Source organism: Carassius auratus, chromosome 32, assembly GCF_003368295.1.
Source record: "Carassius auratus strain Wakin chromosome 32, ASM336829v1, whole genome shotgun sequence".
NCBI classification, from domain to species: Eukaryota; Metazoa; Chordata; class Actinopteri; order Cypriniformes; family Cyprinidae; genus Carassius; species Carassius auratus.
The window spans coordinates 27123210-27150229 of NC_039274.1; the positions used below are offsets into that span (position 1 = coordinate 27123210).

The window sequence follows — 27020 nt, forward strand, 5'->3', positions numbered from 1 at the left end:
TAATTCGCAATAACAACACTGTCTTTTAGACACTACTTTACGCCACACATAAGAGCACTCTTAACCATGGTAAAATGACTGCGAAGCATGGCCACTTTGTGCTTTTTGAAATGAAATATATATGCATTGTTTGTATCAGCAAAAGCACTTTGTGTGTGTATGTCAGGTGGGTTGCCTTAACCGCGTATGAGTCTCAAAGAGTGATCCAGGAGTTCTTCGTTCTTCTGTCCTCTTTTGATGAAGTAATGCATGTTTTCCCTAATCTGAGCTCCGCAGCTTGAGTCCTCTCCAGGTGTTGAGCACTGTTACCACTACAACCCATAAAAAGGGATTTTGCGCTGAATAAAAGTCATTTAGTAGATGACCCTTTGCAGTTATCAGAAGATGCTGACTTGGGTGGTTTAGTAATCATTCCAAACATGGGACTTGCATCAAGCAAATCTGGGTCCTTAATGAGGTAGTGTTGCACATTTTGAAAAGTCCTGAATTTCCTGGATCATATTTCTTAATGGCTTGGCTGGCAGCATTTGAGGTGTAAATAAGTGTTTAGCTTCAGTCCTCAGGTGGATTAATTTTCCCTCTTACACACACACACACAAGCTGCCCAACTGTGCGTACTATTTAAAGGATGTTACGGGTTAAATACAAATGAAGCTCTTGCAAATATGTTTGTGGCATAATGTGGATTTACCATAAAATTTATTTTGTAAAAAAAAAAAAAAAAACTAAGCAAAAACCACCACCTAAATAAGACAGTGAAAGTGCATCTAGCCAGGCAATAGATATTAAAATAGGTTTGCACACACTTAAAGGTATGGCCTCAAAGCTTTTATGCATGTATACATCCTGACATGTTTGGTAACCTTTTCTGTGCATATCCAATCTTTTTTTTTTCCCACAGTAAGTCAGTCATCAAGCTTTACAAATAATGTTGATGCACTTTTTCATTTTCATTTTTATTAGTTTATTATTTTGTTTAAAACAAAATAGTAGTTTTTCACTATTTTTGATTATTTCACTTTTCTTAAAAAAAATATTCGAATTTTTTTTTTTTTTTTTTTTTATGAATGTATATTTATTTTGAAACCAGGTCAAGTCACCTTTTTTTGCAGAGCACTTTATACAGTACTGGTTGTTTCCAAGCAGCTTTACAGCATAAAACAGATTTTTTTTTCTATAATGCAAGAAGTCAGTATCATAGCTGGTCATTCTTCCAGCTAAAGTCAGTTCATAGATGATTCCGTGATGTCATCATCCAGTTCAGCTCTCTTCCAATTTAAAAAATACATTAAAAAAAAGTTAATTTATTTGCATATTGTATATAGTATCTCAGTTAGTGATGAGGTGATAAACCGATCAGTAAGAACAAAACGCTGTTTTAAATGAAGTACAGCATTTAACACTGGAAAACTGTCGGCTGCCCTTAAAAAAATAAAGCATTGCTTTTCTGCCTTTTAAATGGACAACCATCCAAATATAAACGTGCTTTTTGTTTAGGTTTTTGGAGTCAAGTCAGTTTTAGCACAACAGTTTAGCTTGTATTCAATCTAGAACTATTTTCAAGCCTAAACTAAAGCCCGTTTCTTCCTTATGCAGAGTGCAACCCCGGATTCTACTTGTACCAGACGGGCTGCGTGAGAGACTGTCCAGAAGGTTTCACCGCAGGCTCCCGTTCAACCTTCCTCCCCAACAACGAGGTGATGTCCGTCCTCCGTCCCGCCTGCCTGCTCTGTCACCCCGTCTGCCTCAGCTGCAGCAGCACAGGACCTCAGGACTGCCTCTCCTGCCCACCTAACAGGCTCCTGGACGCCGTCTCTGGCACCTGTCTGCACCCCAACCAGATCCACCGTGAGTCTCCAGACGGCAGACTGTTTCAGGTGCGAGGCGACGTCTCGTCCATCCAACTGCCGCTGACCGTGGCCGTGCTCAGCTGTGCCTTCATCGTGGCTATGTTTGTGGCCGTGTTCAGCGTCCTGCAGATGCACACGCGCATGCAGAACAAACTGCTCTCTGCTGAAGCGGGGGCTGGACCCGGCTTACTGGCCGGGTTCGGTTTCAAACGCACCGAAGTTGCCTACAAGGGCATCCCGAGCGTTTGGCGGGAGGACGAAGGCAATTCCGAGTCTGAAAACGAGGAATTCGAGATCCGCAACGAGAGGACTGCCTTCATCAAAACACAAAGTGCTCTTTAACCCCTTCTTGCCCATGTTCCTCCCCTCTCTAGCCTCTACTGCACTGTTGTCTCTTTTTGTGTGCGTGTGTGTTTTCCTTCTGGGTTAGTCTGAACATATCTCACATCTGGGGCTTTTGGTTTGCTTTTCGCACCTGTCGTAGTTATATGAGCCATGCATTCACCTGGGTGTTGACTTCTTGGTGCCTCAACATGGAAAGCTTCCAGACACAAGCGATGGGGACGAGTAAATTGTCGCAGGGCCGTCCTGAAGTTACAATAAACATGATTATTGTTTGGTCTCTTCCTCTTGCCTACTGAGATTTTGAGAAGATTTATTTGCATATGAGAACAACACGAGTTTTTCTTTCAGTGGATGAGTAAGTGTGTGAGTGTAAACTACATTTATATGAAGTCGGTCAGTGCTGCAGAGGGTCGGATCCACTGGATTTGCACAGGGAGTCCTTTAGAAGAACATATCACTATTTCTACATGGTCAGAGATGTGTTGTGTGTTACACGCATATTACTGCTCCCCCTAGAGCATATACATTGCTGAATTCATGATTATTTAATGAACAGTATGCAGTTTAAAGGAATAGTTCTCCAAAAGATGAAACCTGTCATCATTTGCTCACCCTCATGTCATTGCAAACCTGCATGATTTTCTTGAGAAATATTTTGCAGAAAGTCCTAATGCCTCAAAATCTATATTTGTGTGTGTGTGTGTGTGTGTCTGTGCACAACATAAGTATTTTGTGTTTGTTATAGAATCTCATTCAAATTCTCATCATTTTTTCATCAAAGGGTCAAAATCATGGCATCAAACCTAGTGTGGTTCATTATTTTGTAATTGTAACATTTAATTTAGTCTAGGGTGAAAATAGAATCTGGAAATTGCCATTTAGCTGAATATTTGTCTTGATTGTCATTTATATATATATATAAAACAGCCCCATAACATTATATTATATATAAAATGCCAAAATTTGTGAACGCAAATAGCTTCTGAATTGCTCTGGTGATTCTTTAGTGTCTTTTGTGCTTTTTTTGAAGTAAGATCACATGCAGGTTTGAAATGGCATGAGTAGGTGAATATGGTAAATATTTTATTTGTGTGTTTCTCTGTGAACTGCAGTAACCCTGCGCTCTCTGACCATACCGCATGTACGGGAGAAAACTCTGAAGTCCCTCCGAGCCAGCTCAGCAACATTGAGCTCTTCTCTTTTCTAAATCTGTCCTCCAGTCAAGGTTTTAAATACTACGGTCCCGGCTATAGGCCTATCCTGAAAAGATCTGACCTCCATATTGTCATGTTTGTGGGGATCATCTACTTGTGATATACAGATGTTAGAGGTGTTGTTCTATACAGTAGGGGTGTGTTTTTAAAATAAGTTCGAGAAAGGGCTGTGATGACCCTCAACCAGAGCAGCTGTCAGATATCACTGCAGTTTTATAGATGCAAATCATTTCATCAGGTCATTTTCTTTGCATACAACTGTTTGTTTGTAGTAGTACGCTTGACATTGTCAGATCATCCGCCCAGAATATAGTACTTTTGTTTTTTGTTTTTTTAATATGAATCACATATACATGATCCACATATGTTGGTCTTATGCAGTATCTTTACAAAATTACAATGTTATCAATGGAATCTGTGCAATAGAGGCCCAACAGAGTGATGCTGATGCTCTGGCTTCCTTTTATAATCTATCAAAACGATTGGCAGTAACCGCTTTTCAAAACCATTGTTTCTAACCTTAACTGGACACAAGGACACAAACTATTTGCATCATCTTTAGCCTTGCCTTAGTTTAGTTCAAACACTTTTTATACAATGAAAACATCAAGGCTCGTCTACACAGTCTGCAGGCGATCAGAACATCTTCATTTACAACACCGTACAGTTTCAGAGCTGATAAATATGATGAGACCTGACAGTAATGTTATTTGTGGATCTGGTTTCTCACGGTTCTTAAAACAAGGTTCAAACTGGAACTTTTCGTCCCTTCTTTTATTATTTGTATAGAGTGAAAATTGAAGCTGCAAATTACTATGCAGCTAAACAATTGTCTTTATACATAGGTCTTCAGTTAGTTTACATGGAATGAATTTGGGTAAATAGGGCCACAATTTTTGCATTAATTTTGCATGTATATAATCTATAAACACGCGCACGCACACGGAGTTAAATCTACTTTCTATTAACACTTTCAAAATACATGTTTATTAATTTCTCTACACTTTTGTTTAGCTAAACTAGGGGTCTCCAAACCCTGTCCTGCAGGGTTTAGCTGTAACCCTAAGTAAATGCACCTCAACCAGCTAATAAAGGCAAGTTGGAGCTAAGCTCTGCAGGACACCGGCCCTCCAGGACCGAGTTTGGAGACCCCTGTGCTAAACTGTAAAATAGCCGTTCTGCTCCCTGCAGGAATGATTTCATGTTACAGCGGTTTTGGAAAAGCCTTAAAGAGTGTGAAGGCATGACCAAAGAGCACAGGTTTAAAATCTGCTTGCTTAGATTGATAATATGACCTGAAAAAAAAAACCTATATTAATTGGGTTCGCTTCAGTTTTGAATTGGTTAACTGATTTGGTCATACACATTCATAAAAGTGCTTCGAGTGGTTGTTAAAATTTTTGCAGTTGTGGTCTAAACTCATGTCATGACTTCAGTTTTTACCAATGCCACACACAATAGGGTTTCACCCTGATGGTGCGATGATTGCATTATGCTTTAAGGGCTTGAGTGTTTGTTTCTGTGTTTCTTTGCCTCCGTGTGTGTGTTAAGCCTCAAGTAAGAACCATCTGGAGTCATAGGATTATTTTCACCTTTATTTGAAGAGTCAACTGATGTATGTAGTTCCCCAAGTAGAAAACACCAATCATTTGTTTGACTACCTGAGACAGGACAACTATATAAAAATGAGGCTTATTTTTGTACTATCAATGGTGCATTGTCATTTACATGTAATTTAAAGATTATTTTGCTCTTCTTTTTTTTCCTTCCTTCTATTTAATTGATGTCTATATGCGAATTTAAGATTATACAAATAAATAAAGATCTATGCAAACTTCATTTTCCTTTGTGAACTCTCACATTTGTTGTATTTCCTGTAGGTCAAAGTTATAGTCCACAGCCATGCTGAACTACCTTTAGTGGGGTTTTGTCGATCTCGACAAAGCTACATGACACATTTTAAAGGTTTCTACTTGGAAATGTTTTTTTCTGAGAAAGGTCTAGCACCCTGTTGCCTGTTGAGGTTGAAGTGTTGTGTGCAATGACTACAAAAGGAAGATCTGTCTACGCTACATAAAGGATGCATTTGGTTGAGAAATGTGAAACCATGTAACGAGTGCCTCGACCAGTTGTTTAAAATGTGACTTGAAAAAATGAAAAGAGAACTACATATTTTACCCATTTTCTGTTTTGTGACAAAAATGGACTACCAGACGACTTCCCTCGGTTTGTACAACATTGCATCACAATTTGTGTAATCCCACAAAAACACGTGCTCACTTAAAAAAATAAAAAATAATAAACACCTATGAATCATCACTGTCCAAAATATTAAATCATGACCATTCTATTATATCCTGTTTGCTATGTGAGCATTTATGATTTACTTTTACCTGTATAGGCACATATCTTGGAAAGAGCGAGAGAGAGAAACCTAGATCATTGAACTCATTGACTCATTGTGCAGGGCATGTTACACCAATGCAGCACACTGTGTGTGTGTGTGTGTGTGTGTATGTGTATGTGTATATATATATATATATGTATATGTATGTATGTATATGTGTGTGTGTGTGTATGCATGTGTGTATATATATATATATGTGTGTGTGTGTGTGTGTGTGTGTGTATGTATGTATATATATATATATATATATATATATATATATATATGTATATATATATATATATATATATATATATATATATATATATATATGTATATGTGTGTGTGTGTGTGTGTATGTATGTGTATATATATATATATATGTGTGTGTGTGTGTGTGTGTGTGTGTGTGTGTACACGCGCACACGCTTCTTAATTGTGTTTTTTAATTATTTATCGTGTTAATTTCATGTTTAACATGCTTTTAATGTTGTACTATTTATAATTAATATTTAGTAATATTAAAATAATTGTAGCCTATTATAATCCGATTTTTTTTTTTTTTATGTAAATAAGAATGTAAATGTATATGTAAAATCCCAGGAGACGTGTTTTATGAGACGGTACCTGTATAGTGCAGGTGTTGTCGCGGTTAGATCCTGTTGTTCGCAGTGAGTCTGCGTCCTGCCGGACTGTCTTCCTGGTTTCGTTTTTTTAGGCGCTGTTGTGGTCACCAAGAGCTCGTCTGTCGCCTCGTTTGTCTCGCTGTCTCCGGTATTTATAGTATCGACGTGCTCTTTCCGTCTCGTCGCTTTGTTTTAATGGAGAGTTATGTGATTCGGTCGTCCTGACAGGTACGTTTCGCTGCGGCCAGACACATCTGAGGTGAGAATTTACGCAATTTCATATGTCGACAGTAAGGTTTTGGTTTTACGTAGTCGATCTTTTTAAGAATGCCGGTTGTATTTTTTATTTTAAATGAAAATTATGATTCATCTACAAACTAGTGTCGTTGTAACCACTGACTGACGTTTAGAAGAAACCGTCGGTGACGTCACAGCGCCTTCAGACCACTTTTGTTTTAACCTTTTGAACACATGTATTATATTTTTGTATTTAAATATTTAATGTACGCTTGTTAATTTCCGTCTTATAATAGGTGAAGAACGTATACAAATAAAAACGCCCTGTAGAAAAATTAGTTAATATGGAAAATTAATAGGATGAGAGATTCATTTTGGTTTAAAATAGTTAAGCGCACTAGGTCTTATATACACACACACTCTTTGGAATTGAAAAAAAAATGTTTGTACACTTTTTGGAATAAAAAAAAAAAAACATGCACTTTTATATATATATATATAATGGGAGTTTTCTTTTTTTTATGTTGAGATGATCTTGACAAAGGTACATATATATAGGGGAAAGTTGTCACTGTGTTTTTTCCTTGCTCCTTTACACACAGTAGACCTTGTTCATGTGTAAATCATAAACTTTTTGGCATTTCAGAATATTTCCTGATGACTGAGATGTTCGGTATTATATAACTTTTCACATTTGATTTGGGAAGTGGTCAACTGTAGACAACATCCCTTTCTTGTCCTAAACTACCCATGAGGAAATGAAAGTTTCTGAAAACTCCCAAGTTTATTGCAATCCTTTTTTCAACCGGCACACAAAGGGTCCAAATTTTGTTAAGCAGTGCACATTAAAATTATTTTAAAAGTCTATAATATTCTTCCTCTTTCTGTAGATCTTGGTTTGTGGTGTTTGTCATTGACCGGACTGTCAAGTATCTTTGACCAGCATACTGCTTGTGACCCATACACAGTGTAGGTCATTTTGACTAGTAGTTATTATTTCTGACTACATGTTGGCTGATAAAAACACGTTTCCACACACCTCTGCTGTTTTAGTGTGTTGCAGGTATGGGTTTCGGGGAGGACCTGTGGTGCCCTCAGGGTCACGCCGCTCTAATAAAACTACAAGACTCCGAGCTGCGTCTGATGGAGGTCATGAAGAAATGGATGACGCAGAGGGCCAAGAGCGATCGCGAGTTTTCCGTGCAGCTGCATCAAATGTCAGCCATTGTTGAGAAGCTGGAAGGATCTCAGCCCGGAGGAGGTCTCGACTACATCAGCCAGTTCAATAAGGTTCGCAGCATCTCCTTAACGAGTATAACGTTTCAGAAGGCATGTATTTGGAATTTTACATAATTGATTCCAATTTATATTGGAATTTTCCATAATTGAGTTGAGTTGACTTGAGTACTGCATAGAGTCTGAATTCTTACTTTCCACATGATGTGAACACCTACAGTAAAGGCATAGAAAGTGCCCTGTTATGGGAAATTGCACTGTAATAATCCAAAAGCTCTCAGGCTTTCTCTGACTTTCCAGCTGTTTAGATTCTGTAACAATGCTAGAGCCACTAAAGGCTTGTTTCCACTGAGCGGTACGGCACAGTTCAGGGCAGTATGATTCAGTAAGGGTAACCCTGATAAGGCTTGTGTTTCCACTGTCAATAGTACCCTTATTTGGTAGGCGTGGTGTATGCCAGAAAGTAGCAAAGAACCACGACAACAAGCACAACTTTGCCTCTTTTTGTTAAATGTCAGTTTTAATGAACAATAATAGCCATTATAAAAGTATAAGCAGAAAGTATAAGAGGCTCATATAAGAGGAAATAAAGACAAAGGAAACAGTTCAGTCAAACGTATGCTACAAAGTCAGCGCTGCGGCTGTACTATGGTAAAGTTAAAATTAAAAAGGTGCAATGTGTAATATTTACAGCGATCTAACTCTTAAAACTACATTTCATGACAATAACAGTAATATTTAGAAAATGATGCAGGTTTTTGGGCAAATGATGTTTCAGAAGTCCACAAGAACAGTCAAGAACGCGTACTGAGAAACGGCTATTGTCTGTGCGAAAATATACAATTATAAAATACACGTTCATTATTTTGTGTGTTCGCGAACTCTGATGTAAATAAGCCCAACACTCACAGCAGAGCAGAACGAGTCCCTTGTATCAAGCAAAAGTGACGATTTTAGTCAACCAATCAACATTCTGCAGTGAGTTTAGCTCCGCCCTTTTGGTATCTTTCACCTTTCTGACGGTGGAAACGGAAATAACTGTACCGAGTACCGAGCTGAACGCTCAGTGGAAACAAGCCATAATTGAGTGTAGGCCATGAACAGGCCTAAAATGGTTTTATTTTCTTTGCCGATGCAAATTGAAAACATTCTGAAAGTTTTTTGATTGTTGCATTCACTTGAGAGATACATGCACCTCAGTTAAACAGAATCCTGCATTCACATGTTCAATGCCTAAATCCTAAAAGATCATTCATTTTGTCGCTCTCACAGTCATGGAACGTGCTGGTCAATCAGACGGAGAGCCTCAGTCGTCTCATGCGCAAGCACTCGGAGGATCTGATGGTGGGACCCCTCAGCAAACTCACCCTCCTCATCCGGGACAAGCAGCAGCTGAGGAAGACTTACGGGGAACAGTGGAACCTTCTCAGCCAGGAGCTGTGCAGGGTCAGCGCCACACGCACATCACACTCACACAGTTCACTGTTACACATTACAGTAAAGGTTCCTTATTGTCATCAATGGTTCCATGAAGAACCTTTAACATCCATGGAATCCTTTCATCACACCAACGGTTCTTTGTAGTGGAAAAGAACATAAAATGTTCTTTGAGGAACCAAAATTGGTTCTTTTATGGAATCACTGCAAAATATATATATACGTATATATATACACATACATACAATACCATTCAAGTTGTAATGCAGTAGAAGTTAGTCATGCTGAGAGCCAGCAATATGAAGTTACACATTAAATGAGGAAATATGTGTGTGAACCATGAAGTATGAATATATTTGAAAGAATTTTCCCAGTTTCCAAGTAGTGTGCTTTTATTTGCATAAACACTGTTTAGAAGAAACATGCTTTTCAAGACTGCATTTATTTAATAAAAAAATACAGTAAACCAGTAATATAATGAAATATTACAACAATTTTAAATAACTGCTTTTTATATTTCAAAATGTAATTTATTCCTGTGATGTATAGCTGAATTTTCAGCATCATTCCTCCAGTCTTCAGTGTCACAAGATCCTTCACTAATGCTGATTTGCTGCCTAAAAAAATTATCATCATTATTATCGTTGTACTTCTTAATATTTTTGTGGAAATAATGATGAAATGTAGGATTCTTTGATGAATAGAAAGTTCAAAACAACAGAATTTCAGAAGAACAGCAGAAAAGAATTGATTTGAAAGGGAAATCTGCAATCTTTTCACGCAAGTCTTTATCAAAAGATCATCAGTATAATCATCTCATATTTGGTTCAGTGAATGTGTTTAGATGTTTGGCATTATCTAATATTAGATATAGGAAATGTAAGTGGTAAGTCATCAAGCGGCTCATTTTTGTACTTATTTTATTTGCTTAATAGGAATAGCAGTGGTTTCTGCACTGCCGCTCTCACCCTGCTTTGAGCTTCTGATGTTATCTCTGAAACCCAAGTTTCCAAATGTTTTTCACATCGTTTCTGTGAATTCTTAAATGGTTTAGCGTTGCAAACAGATACACTAACAAACATCAGGAAGTAGAAAATACCAGTTTCTTGTGAATCTTATCAGCTTCGTCAGCAACAAAACTGTATGTCAGTTTGTTTACAGTAAATGTTTCAGTTAAAACAGTTTACTTCAGGAACCAGATTTTATATCGGACGTTAAGTGGCGACCCAACACGATCATTTTATTTAACATTCAGTAGTTTTGTCAGGCAACCTGTCCATGTTGGTAACAGTGTTGCTGTTGCTTGCATTTTTGTCTGATTTGGCTTCTACTCAATAATGCATGACTTTGCATCAACATCAAGTAGTTTCCACAGCCTGCATTCACAGATATAGGAAGGAAGTTGCAACTACTGCAACAAATAAATCACTCTTTCCATTGATACTTATGTTTAGCCTGGAGGCTTTTAAAGCTGTTATTAGCTAAATATCGCACATATTCAACCTCATATCTAAAGCTGGCTAGTAACATGTTGAAATGGTCATCAGCAATAAGTTTTCAGTCCTTTTCCTTTCATGCCTTTGATTGCACGGCAAACGTGACTCACTTTAATGCACCAGTCTGGATTTTGATTGTATTTGTGTCCTGTTGTGGAAGGTTAGGTCACCCAAACTGAGCTGGACCGAGTCAAGTCCAGTTACAGACAGCTAGTACGGGACGCGACCCAGGCCAAAAGGAAATACCAGGAAGCAAGCAAAGGTAAGAAGCCTCGCTGCTGCATTGTTCTCTAAAATGCTTGGCCATTCTTCTTTCATTTTGACTGTGAATTGTGGATGTTGTTCTGAACATATAGGCACAATAAAAGGAACTGTTTAATGTTTAAACACTGAACGGTTTTATGGTATTATGTATACAAGGCGTTTGTCTACTTAGCCAAGAGCGACGTGTATTCTCGGTCACAAAGATGTAACAAAGTTTCCTCTTACAGAGGAAACAAGGGAAGCTAAGTGTGGTTTCTCCAGTGAGCATCGTGTGTGAATGCTCAGCATAGCTCTTTTTGCAGCACTTAGATTGGCCAAAATGAATGCAACAGTAAATAAAATATATTCATACACAGACAACGGATATGAAAAGTTAATTACAGATACTGTATATTTGCACTGTGGAAGGCATTATTGAAATGAGCTACAGTGTACTGCAAATTATGGGTACAGTTTTATCACATTTTGATAGGATGAGCAAACGGTTTTATAGCCTGTTAAGCACTTGGCCGGTGTATGGGGGAGTTCAGTGGTTTGATGGCTGGCTGATTTAAATTTAAATGAGTAAATATAGCTCTTGAGAACTACACTACTGTTCAAAAGTTTGTCATCAGTGGGATGGCTCTTAAGCACACCAAGACTGCATTTATTTGTTATATAAAATAGAGTAAAATCATGCGGCATAAAACAAGATATTTCGTCTGTTAAACCAAACCAAAAAATGTCCATGAGAGCAATCTCATTAAAATCCGGTAAATGACACAATCCATAAAAATCATCCACAAACTCCTCAACGGGACGATTGCCCTTGACGAAGACGCAGAAGATGAACTGCTGGGTTCATGTTTAAATGTCCAGCTTTCGGTAACATTCGGTCCACCGAAGGTGAGTTTACTGGATCCCTGTGCAGTTTGTTTAAATCCAGACATGACGAGATACAAGATAAACAGAGTCTGGACTTGGCATGAACACGAAACAACTCGCTACGTAGATCAAAGCTTGACAAAGACAATGGAAACTCGAGGACTATATTTACTGAACAAAAACACAAATCTGATGTGATGTGATGTGTGTGTGTGTGTGTGTGTGTGTGTGTGGTTGAATGGCCTCTTGTACTTGAAACAACCTTTCTCCTAGATGTTCATGCGTATTTGTGGATGGTCTTTTGTACAGACAAAGAACGTGAGAGAGCAAAGGAACGCTACATCAAAGCCACTCTGAAACTGCACGAGCACCACAATGAATATGTGCTGTCGGTGAAGGCCGCACAGGTGCATCACCAACTCCACTACGGCCAAAGCCAGCCGGCGCTGCTGGAAACACTGCAGACGCTGCAGGAGGAAATGGTGCTTATTCTGTGAGTCAACGTTAATAACATCAATCAACGCCATAAACATATACTGGGAACTTATGGTAGTTAACATGCGCTTAGCTAACATGGATTTATTTCTGTTTATGATGAAAGTGTTAGGTGTTATCAAGTAAGACCTTCGTTAATAATATTAACTGTAGTATCAAATAGATTTTTACAGTTTTTAAATTACGGTTCTTGCTGGGTGATGAACTCATTGCCTTTTTTTTTAAAAGCTAACAATTTATGCTTTTGGAATGGATATGTCATCCTGTTCGCTTCTCACATGAATTGTGGATCGAGGATAATGTTACAGTTAGAAAAAAGAAGTAGGTGTGCTGTGTCCCATGTAGGAAAACACATGACTGATGTGGCATGCTGTTTTCTCAGGAAGGAGATTCTACAGGAGTATTTTGATCTGTCTAGCTTTCTTCACGATGAGGTGGTCAGTGTTCACACTGAAATGGCCAATGCCCTGAAAGCCATCCAGCCACAGACGGAGTACGAGAACTTCATCCAGCAGAACAGGTGTGTACTAATACCTTTCCCTTTTGTTCCCAGTTTTTGTTGAATGAAATGGGATCCTGGATCAGAGGAACAAAGGATGTCATATATGTTTACTAACTTGCTTGATTATCTCATCTCTTAAAGTCAACATGAAATCAAATGAACCCTGTTTACTTTCATAATAGATGGTCCTGGCCTTAGCGACTATCCTGCGGACACATTCAAATCCAAGCTTTTAAGATGCAAAACATAAACTTTAATATAAATTATGGGGGGGGGGGTGTATGTGTTGCTTACAAAAAAATATGTTTTGTCGCTATGTCTGTCATTAAAGAATGAAAATGTGTTGATGTTGATGACAGCTGCTGGTGCATGAGCTGTAAAGTGAAAGGCAGCACCAAAATAAGTCCATTTCACAAATTAAAGATTCCTCCAAAAATAAATGATCACTGGCAAAACGTTGAGTATAATATAATGAAATATTTGCATATAATTATGAATGAATGGTCGGTTAGTTGTAGTTGCATGAGCTGTAAAGAGAAAGGCTGAAACATAAAAAAAAGTCAATTTAAAGCTTTTAGGAGTCCAGCAAAAATAAATGGTCACTGGTCAAACATCTATTATAATATAGTGAATTATTTGCTCACATGCATGGCATGCATGCATTAATTAAAAATAATAATAAATAGTTTGTGAATAAATATTTTCTTTGTATGTTGCTTGAAAAAAAAACAATTGTCACAGTTGTACTTGAATCAATTGAATTGTCTGTCAATCAAAAATGAAAATGTGTTTCCTTCATAATAATGAAGCCCAAAAGCTGCCCAAATCTTGGACATAACTAAAACCATGTGTGCAATGTAATATAACTAATAACATCTTGGCAACTAATCAAATCATGATGCATAAAAACAAGCCCCGTCTTGCATTTCTTCCCTGATAAATATTCTGTTTGGTTTTATGCATGGGCTTGCAGATGCCCTTTTATGTTACAGTGCCTTCACAAGGATTGTCAGGCTTCTGTCTGTCCATGTCTCTCTGCGTGCACATGTACAGTATGTATGTGTATGTGCAGGTCAAGAGGAGAGGTTCCTGCATGTGTGGAGTTTGACAGCAGTTTGTTGGAGGATGCTGAAGGTCTGAAGCCTGAAGATCTGCAGCTCAATGAGCTCACAGTAGAAGGAATCCAGCATCGGTCAGTTGTTTCTTCTTTCTGCACACCTCTGTACAGTATAGTGGCACCAGTGAAAGCAAAAATGTCAGAAAAATGCAGAAGTGAAATCTAAAACTCTCGGTATCCTCGTCATTGCTTATGAAACCATCATATGAACATTTCTTTTTTCATGTGTTTTTTAGAGGGTAGAGAACGAGTATTTTTCCATAGCCTGTTTGCTATTTGGTTCATTATTTTGTGTGTGTGTGTGTGTGGGTATCGTCTTAAGTTAATTAGGAACCAGATAATATGTTTTTTCAATTACTTACACACTACAATTCATTCTCTAAAAACAACATCCCAACCCATTATGCCAATTTCTCCAACAGTTTTTTTTTGTCATGTAGGACACACAAAAGTAATGTTAAAATGTTTTTTTAAGAAATAAATACCTTTGTTATAAAAGGATGCATTAAGTTGTTTAAAAGTGACAGAATTTAAAAAAATTTAGTTTTGATCGCAGGAATAAATTACATTTTAAAACATATTAAGATAGAAAAAGGTTTTTTTTTTTGTTTTTTACTTCTATTATTTCACATTTTCTGTTTTTACTGTATTTTTATTGTTTTTATTTATTTTTTTATCAAATACATGCATTCCTTGGTGAAATTAATTCAAAAACATTTAAAAATCTTACCAATCCCAAATAGTAGTGTACATTAAATGCACAAATAATACATTTAGGTTAAAACCGCTGTTCATTATCCAAACATTAACCATTAACTGATAAGACAAGAATATTAAATTAGTGTTAAATAAATAATAGAATGGACGAGTGACTTTGTGACTTTTTTTCGGTTTACTTTAATGTGCAAACAGCAGGATACAGAACAACAGAACAACAACAGAACCTTAATTCACACATACTTTATTTGAATTATTATGCACCTGCAGTGCTTATGAAACAAAGAAAAACAGAATAAAAACATTTCAATAAAAAAAAAATGACAGGCCTACAACAAATATTTTTAACTTAAATAAATGACAAATTAAGACAACGAAATGTGCTTTGAAGAAAGGTTTTTCTTCAGGCATAATAATAAATAGCAGGTCTTTCTCAGTGCACAACTTTTGTAGTATTTTTATTTTTATTTTTATTGTCAACGAAGATAAAAAAAAATGTTGAAAATTTTTTCAAAACCTTTTAAACCATTTAGCTGATAGTATTAATCAGTGAAAATTCTTACTTTTGGTTAATGGTTAAACAATCCAAACTCTAGTAACTCCGTTTTGCTGGCCCTTAGCAATTTGACTACTTTCTATTGCACCACAATGCATTTCGCACTTTCAAGCCTTCTCATTTTTTCCCTTCTCCAAGGCTCACTGCTGTGGAGGAGGAGCTCCTGGGTCTCGCTAGTACTCTTGGTTCTCAGCAGGCCACTGTCAATCAGCTGGAGCTGGATCTGCAGAATGAGGAGAGCTTGGCAAACACAGGCCAGAGGTGAGCCTGTGATCTCTACAATTCAAATGCCAAGGAGATTTAAAAAGGAAGTTTCCACATGTTGTTAGGCAAGCAATCATTTAGAAAACTTTTATCCAAAGTCACATTTTTCTGGAGCAACCAGATAGCTCAAGTGTGGCTCCAAGTAGATTCAAACCCCTTACTTAACGTACTTTAACCCCTGCAACATACCACCGTCATGTTAAATATCAGATTTCCATCGCTGTTGACTGTTGTACAGCAGAAACATAGAAATTAAAAGTGTTTTTTGATGTGTGGTTGAGACATGAAGTCAAAGATTCATATAAAGTCTTCATATAAAGTCAAGGATTGTGAATTGAATGTAAAATGTTTATGTAACAAATTAGAATCAGTAAAATGAGTCAAATATATTTTGAGAATAAGGTCTGGCCAAAAGTGAGATTAAAAATATTGAAAGCACATTATACATGTACTTGCACACATTTGAGAATTGGAATATCAAATATTAAATTAGAATTAATAAAAGATACATCTGTTGTTTAGAATGTACCATTTTATAACAGAATTCCAAGGTATAGATATATGTTTTATTGGGGGGCATGTGCCCCAATAATAGAACAATCTCTGGAAACTCTACTGATATGGCCAAATAAACTGATATGGTCCGGTCAGAAACTGAGTTTGAGACTTCTGGTGTACATCAATTAATCTTCTTGTGCCTCCACAGTGGCAATGAAAAGAAAAGAATCAATCTGCATCTAATCAAATCATTTTGAATCCATAAGAGCATTCCGATTTGCCCAGATTCTCACCACTTGTTCTCCTCTGTTTGTTGTTTTAGGGTGTATCAGTTCAGTAAGCGTAATGCTCTGGAGGACAGCAGACAGCAGGTCGTTCTGTCCATGGTGGCTCGAGCTCGTCTGGAAGCCCAACGGAGGCTTCTGTCCGATAAACTGCAGTCTCTGGGCAGTAAGGATGCTCCACCTATAATCCTGGATGATGATCAGATATCTGTCACGTCCAGCAACTCAGTGAGTCCACTCTCATCTCATTAAACTGTCCTGAGAACTTCACTTCTTCATACACCTGCTTTGCGTTCTTCAGTTGTACTAGACTTGTTGGAAAGGTTTAAGAATAGCTTTTCCGTTCTTCAAAACAAGTCTATCCAGCTGTACTCTATAAACTACATCTGACAACGTTTACTTGCGGGTTGATGGAGTTATGAGATCATGAGGAATCTTATTTTGAAATAAGTTCATTTTTACAGTGTATGAAAAAATACCGTAACTTTCAGAACTTCCTCTTCTGTATTATTTAACAAATCAGCAACTTTGTGACATCAAACAGATGAATACTGTATATCAACACATGACTATAAACCCATAATGATTACTTATAATAATATATATATATAAATTGATTGTAAATAAAAGGAAAAACATGCAATGGTCCCTGTGAAGAATCAAGTGGCTTCTTCAAAGCTGTTAAATGCAGTGTCATAGAGATGTAATGTAAAAGTATCTAAGCCAGTCATGCTGTTGATTCTGAAATGTGAGATTTACACAACCTTGTTGACTCTGAGCTACCAGGACGCACTCACTCACATGCTGCTGGTTAGCCTTTCTGAATAAGGTTGTTCCTCGCGTATACTGTACATCACAAGACAGAGACATGATTCCACTGTCAATCGTTTTGTTTGTAGGATGATTCTTTAGCTGATCTGCCGATTTAACTGCATGTTTCAGTTCAAAAAGTTTTAATATCATTGTAAAAACATGAGGAAAGTAAATAAATGTATACTGTATAGATAATTATGGGCTTTGCACAAATATAATAAAATTGTTACATGACGGAGTGCATTTTTACAGGGTATTTTTGTGGTGCTATTGTATGATTTGTGGGTCTTTTTTTTTTGCAGGAGCGTGAGAAAGACCATAGGCATCTCAACGTGGATGTAATCGTGAGTCACCTCAGCAGCTTGTTCAAGCCCAAGTATACGGTTGGTGTTTTTTAGTGGCTGTCTTCCTCTCTCACCTCCTCTCTGCTCTCTGCTCATTGCTGTATCTGCAACATCTTTCTGTAGAGTAGTGTGTTTTATACATCTGACCAGGTTCCCCCCGCCCTGGTGCCGGTCCCCGAGGAGGAGAAGCCCTTGACCCAGCAGAGCTGGTATCATGGTGCCATCCCCCGTCCGGAGGTGCAGGAACTGCTGAAGAATGATGGAGACTTCCTGGTTCGAGAAAGCCAGGGCAAACAAGAATATGTGCTGTCTGTGCACTGGGGCGGCCAGTGCCGGCACTTCCTCATTCAGAGTACAGACGTGAGTGTGTTTTATAGGTGATATGTGTGCCAGTCAGGGCGTAGTTGGGTTTGTGGTTTCTTTCTCAACTGTTCATAGACATAACCGACAGCTTTTCGATGATACTCATCAAGAACGGGTATTTCAACAACATTTTGCATGTATTTGTTTTTTCAAGTGCATGAAGATGCAATACTCAATTCAGTGTCCACAGGCTGTGAGACGTGGCTCTCTGCGTGCGAGAGGCTGCTAAATTAATCTCTTTTGCATCTTTTTGCACTTTAATGTTTAAATTGGCAAGGTGTATTCGTTTGTTCTAGCGCAAGGAGATGCGAAAGAGAACTCAGCACTCAGTTGAGGTTTTTTTCGATCTTGTGCATGAAAGTTTTAAAATCTCTTGAATGTTTAAATTGGCGAGACTTAAAAACACATGCAAATGATAAGCTTGCGTGATGACGTGCAGCAGTGGCCCCTCAACTGGTCCTGAGCATTTTTAAAGGTGCTGCATGGAATTTTATGACTGTACTTAAGCATATAAATACATAATATGTTTGCAGATATTTAGGAAACATACTAAGTTCACATACTTGTTTCTCCGAAAAATTAGACCCTAGTCCGACCCAACTGCATTTATTTTCGAACCCGAACGTAAACAGCATTGACGTGTGCACAGCCCCACAGTCATAAAGAAAAATCCCAGTGTCCTGCTGACTGATTTGGCTGCTTCTAAATGACTTTGATTCATTTAACATTAATTTAATTTACTATTACTTTGATGCATACAAGTTATTTCTGAGTTCTGCTATAATCCTCTGTAATCATCACCACCTTTCTCCCCTCTAGCGAGGGCCTTGGTGTCAGTACATGATGTATGCAGTGATCAATTGTCATTTATTTGATTAAAGCCATTATATTCATGCTTATGTGTGTGTTTAGGGAGTGTATCGTCTCGACGGAGAAGGATTCACCTCTGTACCACTGCTAATAAAGCACCTCCTCAGCTCCCATCAAGCCGTCACAAAGAGGACAGACATTTTGCTGAAGAGACCCATCCTAAAGGTTTAACACTGTCTCACAATTACTATCTAGATTTTTTTAAATAATAGATTATTGCTGAGGAGTGAAATGTGTAAATATATATAAGTATATATGTGTGTGTGTGTGTGTGTGTGTGTGTGTTTATTATCCAAGATTATCAATTGGAAAAAAATAATTTGTCAGTCTCCGTGGGTCCAATGTTTATTATTATTATTATATAATATTAAAATATTACAAATATTAATACAATCAACATTTATTTGTTTGTTTGTTCATTCATTCTTTACTGTCCCCCTAGAAAATGTTAATTTTAATGTAAACTATTTTTTTTTCACAAAGCAACTATTGCTATAGTTGCCACTATAAAGATTGTACAGTAGTGATGGGGAAATATACACAGTAGTATATATCATATTTTATAATTGTGAGCAGTATCAGTACTCGCTTGGCCAAATAAGAAAAGTGTTAGCTCATCAAAATATACTTATTTAATATACTATTAAAATATTCCAACATTTAATACATCACAATAAATATGTTTGTTTGTTTGTTCATAAATGAACTCCTTTTTGTTACAAAGGAAGCTTTTTTCCCCACATTGAAGGACAAGAGCATTGTTATAGAACTTAGAAGATCATCTTTTAACATTTGCAATAGTTTAAAGTTCAGGAAAGGAAGTGCTCTCTATATATGTGCATGCATTAATTCTATATCGGTCGACTGCTGTTGTGATTGTCCAGTGGTTAATATGATGTGCACTTGCAGAGATAAATTAATTTTCCAGGTGTTTTTATTATTATTATTTTTTTAGGATAAGTGGGTCTTGGAACACGATGATGTAATTCTCGGACAGAGCATTGGTCGGGTGAGCTGTCTGTCCTCTGTTATATAAAAAGACTGATAAGAAGATGTCATTAAAGACTCACCAAGCCAGTTATTTGTTCATAATGTTGCTCATTGTAATGTTTGGATGTTATCAGGGCAACTTTGGTGAGGTGTTCAGTGGGCGCCTGCATTCAGACAACACCCCAGTCGCTGTGAAAGCCTGCAGAGAGAATCTACCCGCAGAACACAAGAACAAGTTCCTAATGGAGGCCAGGTTTGTGTCGACTCTTAATATTAACATACATAAACTCTTACATAACACTCTCATTTAACTAAACATCTCTCCATTTCTATCCCAGGATCCTAAAGCAGTATGACCATCCAAACATAGTGAAGCTAATCGGCGTCTGCACACAAAAGCAGCCCATTTATATCATCATGGAGCTGGTGCAAGGTACATATATGAATTGAATTTAAAAATCTTTTAAAACAAACTGTGCGCCAAAAAATAAAAGAAATCTGACATTTATTTCATTTTAAACCTGTATAACCTATAAAAGATGTTTAACAGTGTAGCAGTGTAGTGTAAGTAGATCTTTATTTAAATTATGAAGCTTCAAAAATGACAAATAAAGCACATTAATCCATTTTATCCACATGATAGATTTGCTTGAAGAAGCCTTTGTAGAAACCTAATGAAATAATGACACAATTATGATAATTTATTTAATTTGTTATTATTATTAGTATTATTATGTTGCATTTAAATAATCTTTTGTCACAAAGGAACTATTATTTTGTTTAGTTGCTTATTTATTCAATAAGTGTAACATTCAAATAATAATACATTATGAAATAATACAATATTTATTTATTTATAATAAAAAGTTTGCAAATGATTATTATCTTTTAGTCACAAAGGACCATTCTTTTATTCATTTACTTGAATAAAGTATCCTTTTAATTTTTTTGTTTTTTATTATTAATTTAATTCTGAAATAAATGTTGTCGTTTATTGCTTGAATAACATAGTGCATGATTACGAACGAGTGCTTTAAAATGTTCATGCTGCAAAAACAAGTGGCGTATTCTGCCGGCAGGAGGGGACTTTCTAACCTTCCTGCGCACAGAGGGCCACAACCTGAAGACCAAGATGTTGATCAAGATGGCAGAGAACGTGGCTTCAGGGATGGCGTACCTGGAAAGCAAGAAGTGCATTCATCGGTGAGAGGCTGACAATGAAATAAGGACAAAAAGACAACAAAGTCTACTGATACATTTATGCATTTAGCAGACACTTTTATCCAAAGCGACTTACAGTGCATTCAGGCTGTACATTTTTTTTTACCTAACATGTGTTCTCTGGGAATCGAACCCACAACCTTTTACGCTGCTAACGCAATGCTTTACCACTGAGCCACAGGAACACTATATGGCACAAGATCTATAGTGAGAAACTATAGTGGCTCCATAAAGCTCTAGCAGACCTCACAGCTGGTTTTTATTGAGTATAATAAGCAGTATTTCACTATTATGGTTAAGTCTCTTTACCAGCGCTTTGTGAGTGGCCAATGCCTGATGGGAAGATTTTGGGATAATGATCTGAGAGGAAATGAAAAATTACTGCTCCATCTGATAGTGACTGTGTCGAACGCTTCAGGATTGAGCCAGTGTTACATCACATGCATTCCTGGACATTTTTTGGTTTGCTCTGGTTGTTTTTGTTTGTTTGCTCTGTTTTATGTTAGTTTTCTTCAGGGTCCGTCTTTCTCTACGTTTGCATTTATTTCAGGGCAGCCTACAGTAAATCTGTCTGATTGTCCCTGTCTCTAGAGACCTGGCTGCGCGTAACTGTCTCGTAGGAGAGGAGAGCGTGGTGAAGATCAGTGATTTCGGTATGTCTCGTCAGGAGCAGGACGGTGTTTATTCTGCTACAGGAGGAATGAAGCAGATCCCAGTCAAGTGGACGGCACCAGAGGCCCTCAACTATGGTAATACTCCACCAGAGATTACTAAACATTTTTTGTTGTTGTTGTTTTTTTGTCAGCTGAAGCTGCTAGACCTAAAAAAAAAAAAAGTACCCCTAAGTTAATATTTTAATAATTTACTGTCACATTTGCATGCTCATGGTTCTGGTTAGTGGTCACATGACATGCTGCTGCAAGTAAAGTAAACAGAATTGACTTTTTAAATTTTTGGTAGTGGTTTTTTTTCCTTACGAAATTTTTTCCTCATATTTTTTTTTATAATAATAATAATTATTATTATTATTTAATTACAATTAAGAAAATTAATTAAAATAACTATAATAAATAATAATTAATATTATTTGATTATTATTGTTGTTGTTGTTGTTATAATTATTATTTCAAATACTTCAATATTATTGAACATTTGATTGCAAATAAAACATTGTTATTGTTATTATATGGGTTAGTTATTTATAGAATTAATAATATGATAAAAATAGCATCATTGTTTTAACTATAAAATTAAGATGCAATATTTACTGTTGCAAATGACAATTTTTCCTGTAAAATAAAAAATATTTGATATAGGCCGAATCCAATATAATGCAAGATTATCAATTGGAAAAAAATAATTTGTCAATCTCCTTGGGTCCATTGTTTATTATTATTATTATTATTATTATTATTATTATTATTATTATTATTATTATTATTATTATTATATTGAAATATTACAAATATTAATACAGTCAACATTTATTTGTTTGTTCGTTCATTCATTCTTTACTGTCCCCCTAATAATAACTTTTTTCTCTGATAGTTACAGTACTGATATTGATGATTAAAATTCTTTTCACGCTTTTATTTTGTCAGAATGCTGGTGAAATGCTGTAAGCTTCAATTGAATCGTAGCCTTCGATCCGCTCTGATCTATATCACAATGTAGTTTTATTTTGAATTGTGCAGCCGTATTTTATGTTCAGTTTAATTAGTAGCATTTCATTAACTCTGCAGTTCCCTCACAAACCCACATTTAAACAAGAACCAAATCAGGTATTAGACTCTATGTATTTATCCTGGACTATCCTGCATGTTTGACTGGTCAGGACTGAGAGTATCGTGTCTCACTGCTTCTCTCTGCTGGTTCATCAGGGCGATACACCACAGAGAGTGATGTGTGGAGTTTCGGAGTGCTGCTGTGGGAGACGTTCTCTAGAGGAGTCACACCGTATACTATACCACATAACATGAGTAACCAACAGACCAGAGACGAGGTGGAGAAAGGTACTCCACATGCATAAAACTCAGCTTTATTGCCCTTTTGTCAAGCCAGTGTCGCTTATAAGTCTTGTTTTTGTCTGTAGGATATCGTATGCCGGCCCCAAATAACTGTCCGGATGAAATCTACGCCCTCATGGGTCAGTGCTGGCAGTATGATCCGAGAAATCGACCCTCGTTTCACAAACTAAAGGCAGATCTATATGCTTTATGTCAGTAAAACATGCTCACAATGCAACTCTTTTTTGCCGCAGTTGTTTAAAACAAATATGCATAGACAGTAAAATACACCATCAGTGGCTTCTGACAGAATACTGTTAATAAGAGTATAATTTAAAATATTTTATTTTATATACACACTGTATTGAATGCTATGCAATGTGGTCTTCCAAATGGTTTTGTGACGTCCTGATGTTTCAATAATATTTTTTTTTTTTTTGTGTGTGGAGATGACATATATGATCACACGAACATAAGTCTGCATATTTATTGTTTCTAGTATGAAAATACTGTGAATAACTAAAACATGTTTATTATTATTATAACATGTTTATTTAGCAAGGACCCTTTTAAACTGATCAAAAGTCAATGCATGGACATTTATAATGTTACAAAAGATTTCTGTTTCAAAACAAATGCTGTTTTAACTTTCAGCACAACTGTTTTCAACATCGATAATACTAAGAAAGTCTCCTGAGCAGCAAATCAGTATATTAGAATGATTTCTGAAGGATTGGATAAAACACACAAATAAAATACATTTTAAAATGCATTCAAATAGAAAACAGTTATTTTGAAATTGTATAGATATTTAGCAATATCACTGTTTTACTCTATTTTTTTAATGAAATAAATGGAGCTGTGGTGATCATAACGCATTAAAAACAAACCCAAACCTTTGAACAGTAGTGTATGCTTACATCATCTTCAGAGAAGGAATTCAACATTTGTTCGAGCCAACATGTGTATTCATTTGGCTGTTGGGGTAAACAGGTCTTAAATCCATCATACTTTGAGATCACTGACAAGTAGATCTTGCAGTGCTGCAGTTTTGTCATGAAGCTTTGCATTTCCACTTCAGTTAGATTCTATATATAAATAATGTTCCTGAGGCTGTGTACACTGCAAAACTCCGAGGCACGCAGGTGTGAATAGGTGTGTCTTTCTGTTGAGGTGTCTTTTCTGCCCTGGGCATGAAGGAGACAAAGGAGAAGATATGACACATGACTCACAGACAAACCTGCACTAGCCTTTGACACTTTGCATAACAGAAACTGTTAGCATTATATTTTTTGGGCTCTCTTATGACACTTTTTTAATTTATTTTTGCTTATAAAAATGATAGTAATCCAAGCTCAGCATAATAAATGTGGGTCCAGAACAGTGCTATAATCTTATGAAAACTTAGTAACCTTTCAGCGCACTCATTGTGCTAACTGAAACTTGATAAAAGCATTTTTTTTTTTTTTTCGGAATATGGGTTAATAGAGTGTGAGGTATGAAAAAAATGTGTATGCAAGTTGCTAAATTATTATGTTATGAAAAATAATTGTTTGTTTTTGCTTTAATTACTGCCTCAATTCAGTGTGGCATGGAGGTGATCAGTTTGTGGATCTACTAAGGTGGTTGGAAGCCCATGTTTCTTTCACAGTGGAATTCAGCCCATCTGCATTTTTTGGTCTCTTGTTGCTCATGTTCCTCGTGACAATTCCCCATAGCAGTGGTGTTATGTAACGAAGTGAAAAATACTTAGTTAGAGTACTTAGTTTTTTTTAATTTTTTTTTAGGGGGGGGGGGGTTGTATCTGTACTATTTCAGACAATTTTTTACTTTAACTCAACCATATATCCTTATTAAAATGTATACTTTTAGTCAGATACATTATTTCCACTAAGTATATTCGTTTCTTACTACAATATAGTCTGAAGAGCACGAGCTGCAGGAAAGCATGTTTGACGAATCAGTGGTCTGGCGTTTGCAATTTTTAGACTCCTAAAAAAATACCCTTGCTCGCGTGCAAACAAGTGGCATAACCGCGGATGATTTCATTTCCCACTCAAGTCGAGTCCGCGGTATGTTATACAGCATCGTCTGTGATAATATGGCAAGTGTTGTAATGATGTGCTATTTTAACATCACCAAATCACACACAGAGTGCACGCACATTGATTTATTGGTCTGTTAAAACTCAAAATGCTTCTGTATCCTTTTCATATTTATATAATTTAATGTGGGCCTAGTTAACTTAATCTATATCACACAAAGAGTTTTTCTGCAGATGCATGAACACAATAATCATGTTATTCAAGTTCAGTAAAGCAATAAGTGACTTATATTTTAGACAGGCTATTGTTTTTTTTTTTTTGTGCGTGTGTGTTTTTTTTTTCCTATTTTTGCATCTTCGAGCAATGGACGGTGTTTACTTATTGAATAAATCGGCCGTTTGAATCGGTTGACCCCCCCCCCCCATGTTTTCAATTATTTCAAACGTCAGTATTCAACGTTTTATGTTAAAAACAAAATATTATACATTATTATTTAACTGTATCTGCAATTTAAATGAATCCATGTCCCCTCTGAGATACATGAAACATAAACTGTGTAAATCCATGCTATTTAAGATGGAAATTAAAAAAAAAAAAATGTTCTTATGTTAGAATGAAAGAGAGTAAGTTCTGGAACAAGTGCTTCTTATTATTACCCAAAAATACAAAATGGAAGAAATAGTTAAAATTGATCACACTCTTGCTACTCAAGCGGTGTATGAACATTAACATATGTGTGTGTGTATATATGCATCTTGTTTCCTTCTGGAGCATCAGTGAATGTTTGAATCTTTTTAAATAGTTGTGTTTGAGTCCCTCAAATGTCCTCAGTCTGAAAAGATGTATCTCAGAATCATACAGTCACTGCTGGAAAGGGTTCAAATATGCAAAGATGTTGGAAAACTGAAGAATCTGCAGGACCTTAAAGATTTTTCTGAAGAACGCTGCTCAGTTTAACTGTTCAGAACAAACAAGGGACTCATGCACAACCATCACAAAACAGAAAGACATCCGAGGATCATCAGGTAACAGAACACAGTATTAAGAACCAAGGGTTCCCAAACTTTTGAGTAGGGTTATTTTAGTAATTTCAGCATTTTTTTTGTCTTGTGGAATAAATGTAAAAATATTTTATGTACAATATCTTACTCAGGACAGTACTAAATAAAAAATAACATGCATTTAGTATGATCTCTCTTATTTTTTGAAAATTACTCATATTTTCACAGATTCTGCAAGGGGTGCCCAAACTTTCGATCCCCACTGTATAGAGTTTACTGGCAAGTCAGGAACACCAACACCATGGTCATTTAACCAACTTTTGGTGCTTTTGGCCGTGTGTGCAGATGTAAATAAAATCAACATCTTCAAAAAGCTGGTCAGCAGAAGGAAGCATGAAGTGCTCCAATGTTACTTGGTAAATGAGTGAAGTGGCTTTAGGACCAGATTCTAGGACCTTGGTTTCCAAATGAAATGAAAAGAGGTATTTGGACCACTGGGCAACAGTCCAGTTCTTCTTTTCCTTAGCCCAGGTAAGATGCTTCTGATGTTGTCTGTGGTTCAGCAAATACTTTGACACGTCTGTGGCTCTTGACCCCAGCCTCAGTCCATTCCTTGTGAAGTTCACTCAAATTCTTGAATTGATTTGACTTGAGAATCCTCTCTAGGCTGCTTTCGGTTGGTTGTGCATCTTTTTCCTTCCACTCAACTTTCTGTTAACATGCTTGGATACAGCACTCTGTGAACAGCCAGCTTCTTTGGCAATGATTTGTGGCTTACCCCTCCTTGTGAGGAGTGTCAATGATTGTCTTCTGGACAACTGTCAGATCAGCAGTCTTCCCCTTGATTGTGAAGCCTAGTGAACCAAACTGAGACCATTTTGAAGGTTCAGGAAACATTTGCAGGTTTTTTGAGTTGATTAGTTGATTTGTATGTCACCATATTTAGTTTGTTGAGATAGTGAATTGGTGGGCTTTTGTT

The 27020-nt window shown here is 36.7% G+C and overlaps 2 protein-coding genes across 6 annotated transcripts in view; both read left to right on the top strand.

Moving 5' to 3' along the window:
- The window catches only part of LOC113051979 (furin-1-like), a 79246-nt gene extending 73998 nt beyond the window's left edge, over window positions 1–5248 (top strand). For both annotated transcript variants that reach the window (XM_026216187.1, XM_026216188.1), the window contains exon 16: window positions 1597–5248. In XM_026216187.1, the coding sequence (XP_026071972.1) occupies window positions 1597–2192 (596 nt within the window). In that variant the 3' untranslated portion in view covers window positions 2193–5248. The remainder of the gene's footprint in view (window positions 1–1596) is intronic.
- A 1228-nt stretch (window positions 5249–6476) lies between these two features.
- On the top strand, window positions 6477–23618 carry LOC113051978 (tyrosine-protein kinase Fes/Fps-like). Of its 4 annotated transcripts, none has more exons than XM_026216182.1 (20): window positions 6484–6680; window positions 7549–7627; window positions 7712–7948; window positions 9167–9340; window positions 10993–11089; window positions 12265–12448; window positions 12833–12970; window positions 14025–14144; window positions 15481–15603; window positions 16427–16616; window positions 17504–17584; window positions 17669–17905; window positions 18821–18943; window positions 19734–19787; window positions 19903–20021; window positions 20107–20201; window positions 20848–20971; window positions 21581–21738; window positions 22870–23001; window positions 23082–23618. In XM_026216182.1, the coding sequence occupies exons 3-20, from the start codon at window positions 7724–7726 to the stop codon at window positions 23213–23215; spliced, it is 2508 nt and encodes an 835-aa protein (XP_026071967.1). In that variant the 5' UTR covers window positions 6484–6680; window positions 7549–7627; window positions 7712–7723; the 3' UTR covers window positions 23216–23618. The 4 variants fall into 4 exon arrangements, with proteins under 4 accessions (XP_026071971.1, XP_026071967.1, XP_026071968.1 ...); XM_026216183.1 differs by having other exon boundaries at window positions 6484–6649; XM_026216185.1 differs by having other exon boundaries at window positions 6485–6680; window positions 17696–17905.
- The last annotated feature ends 3402 nt before the right edge of the window (window positions 23619–27020 follow it).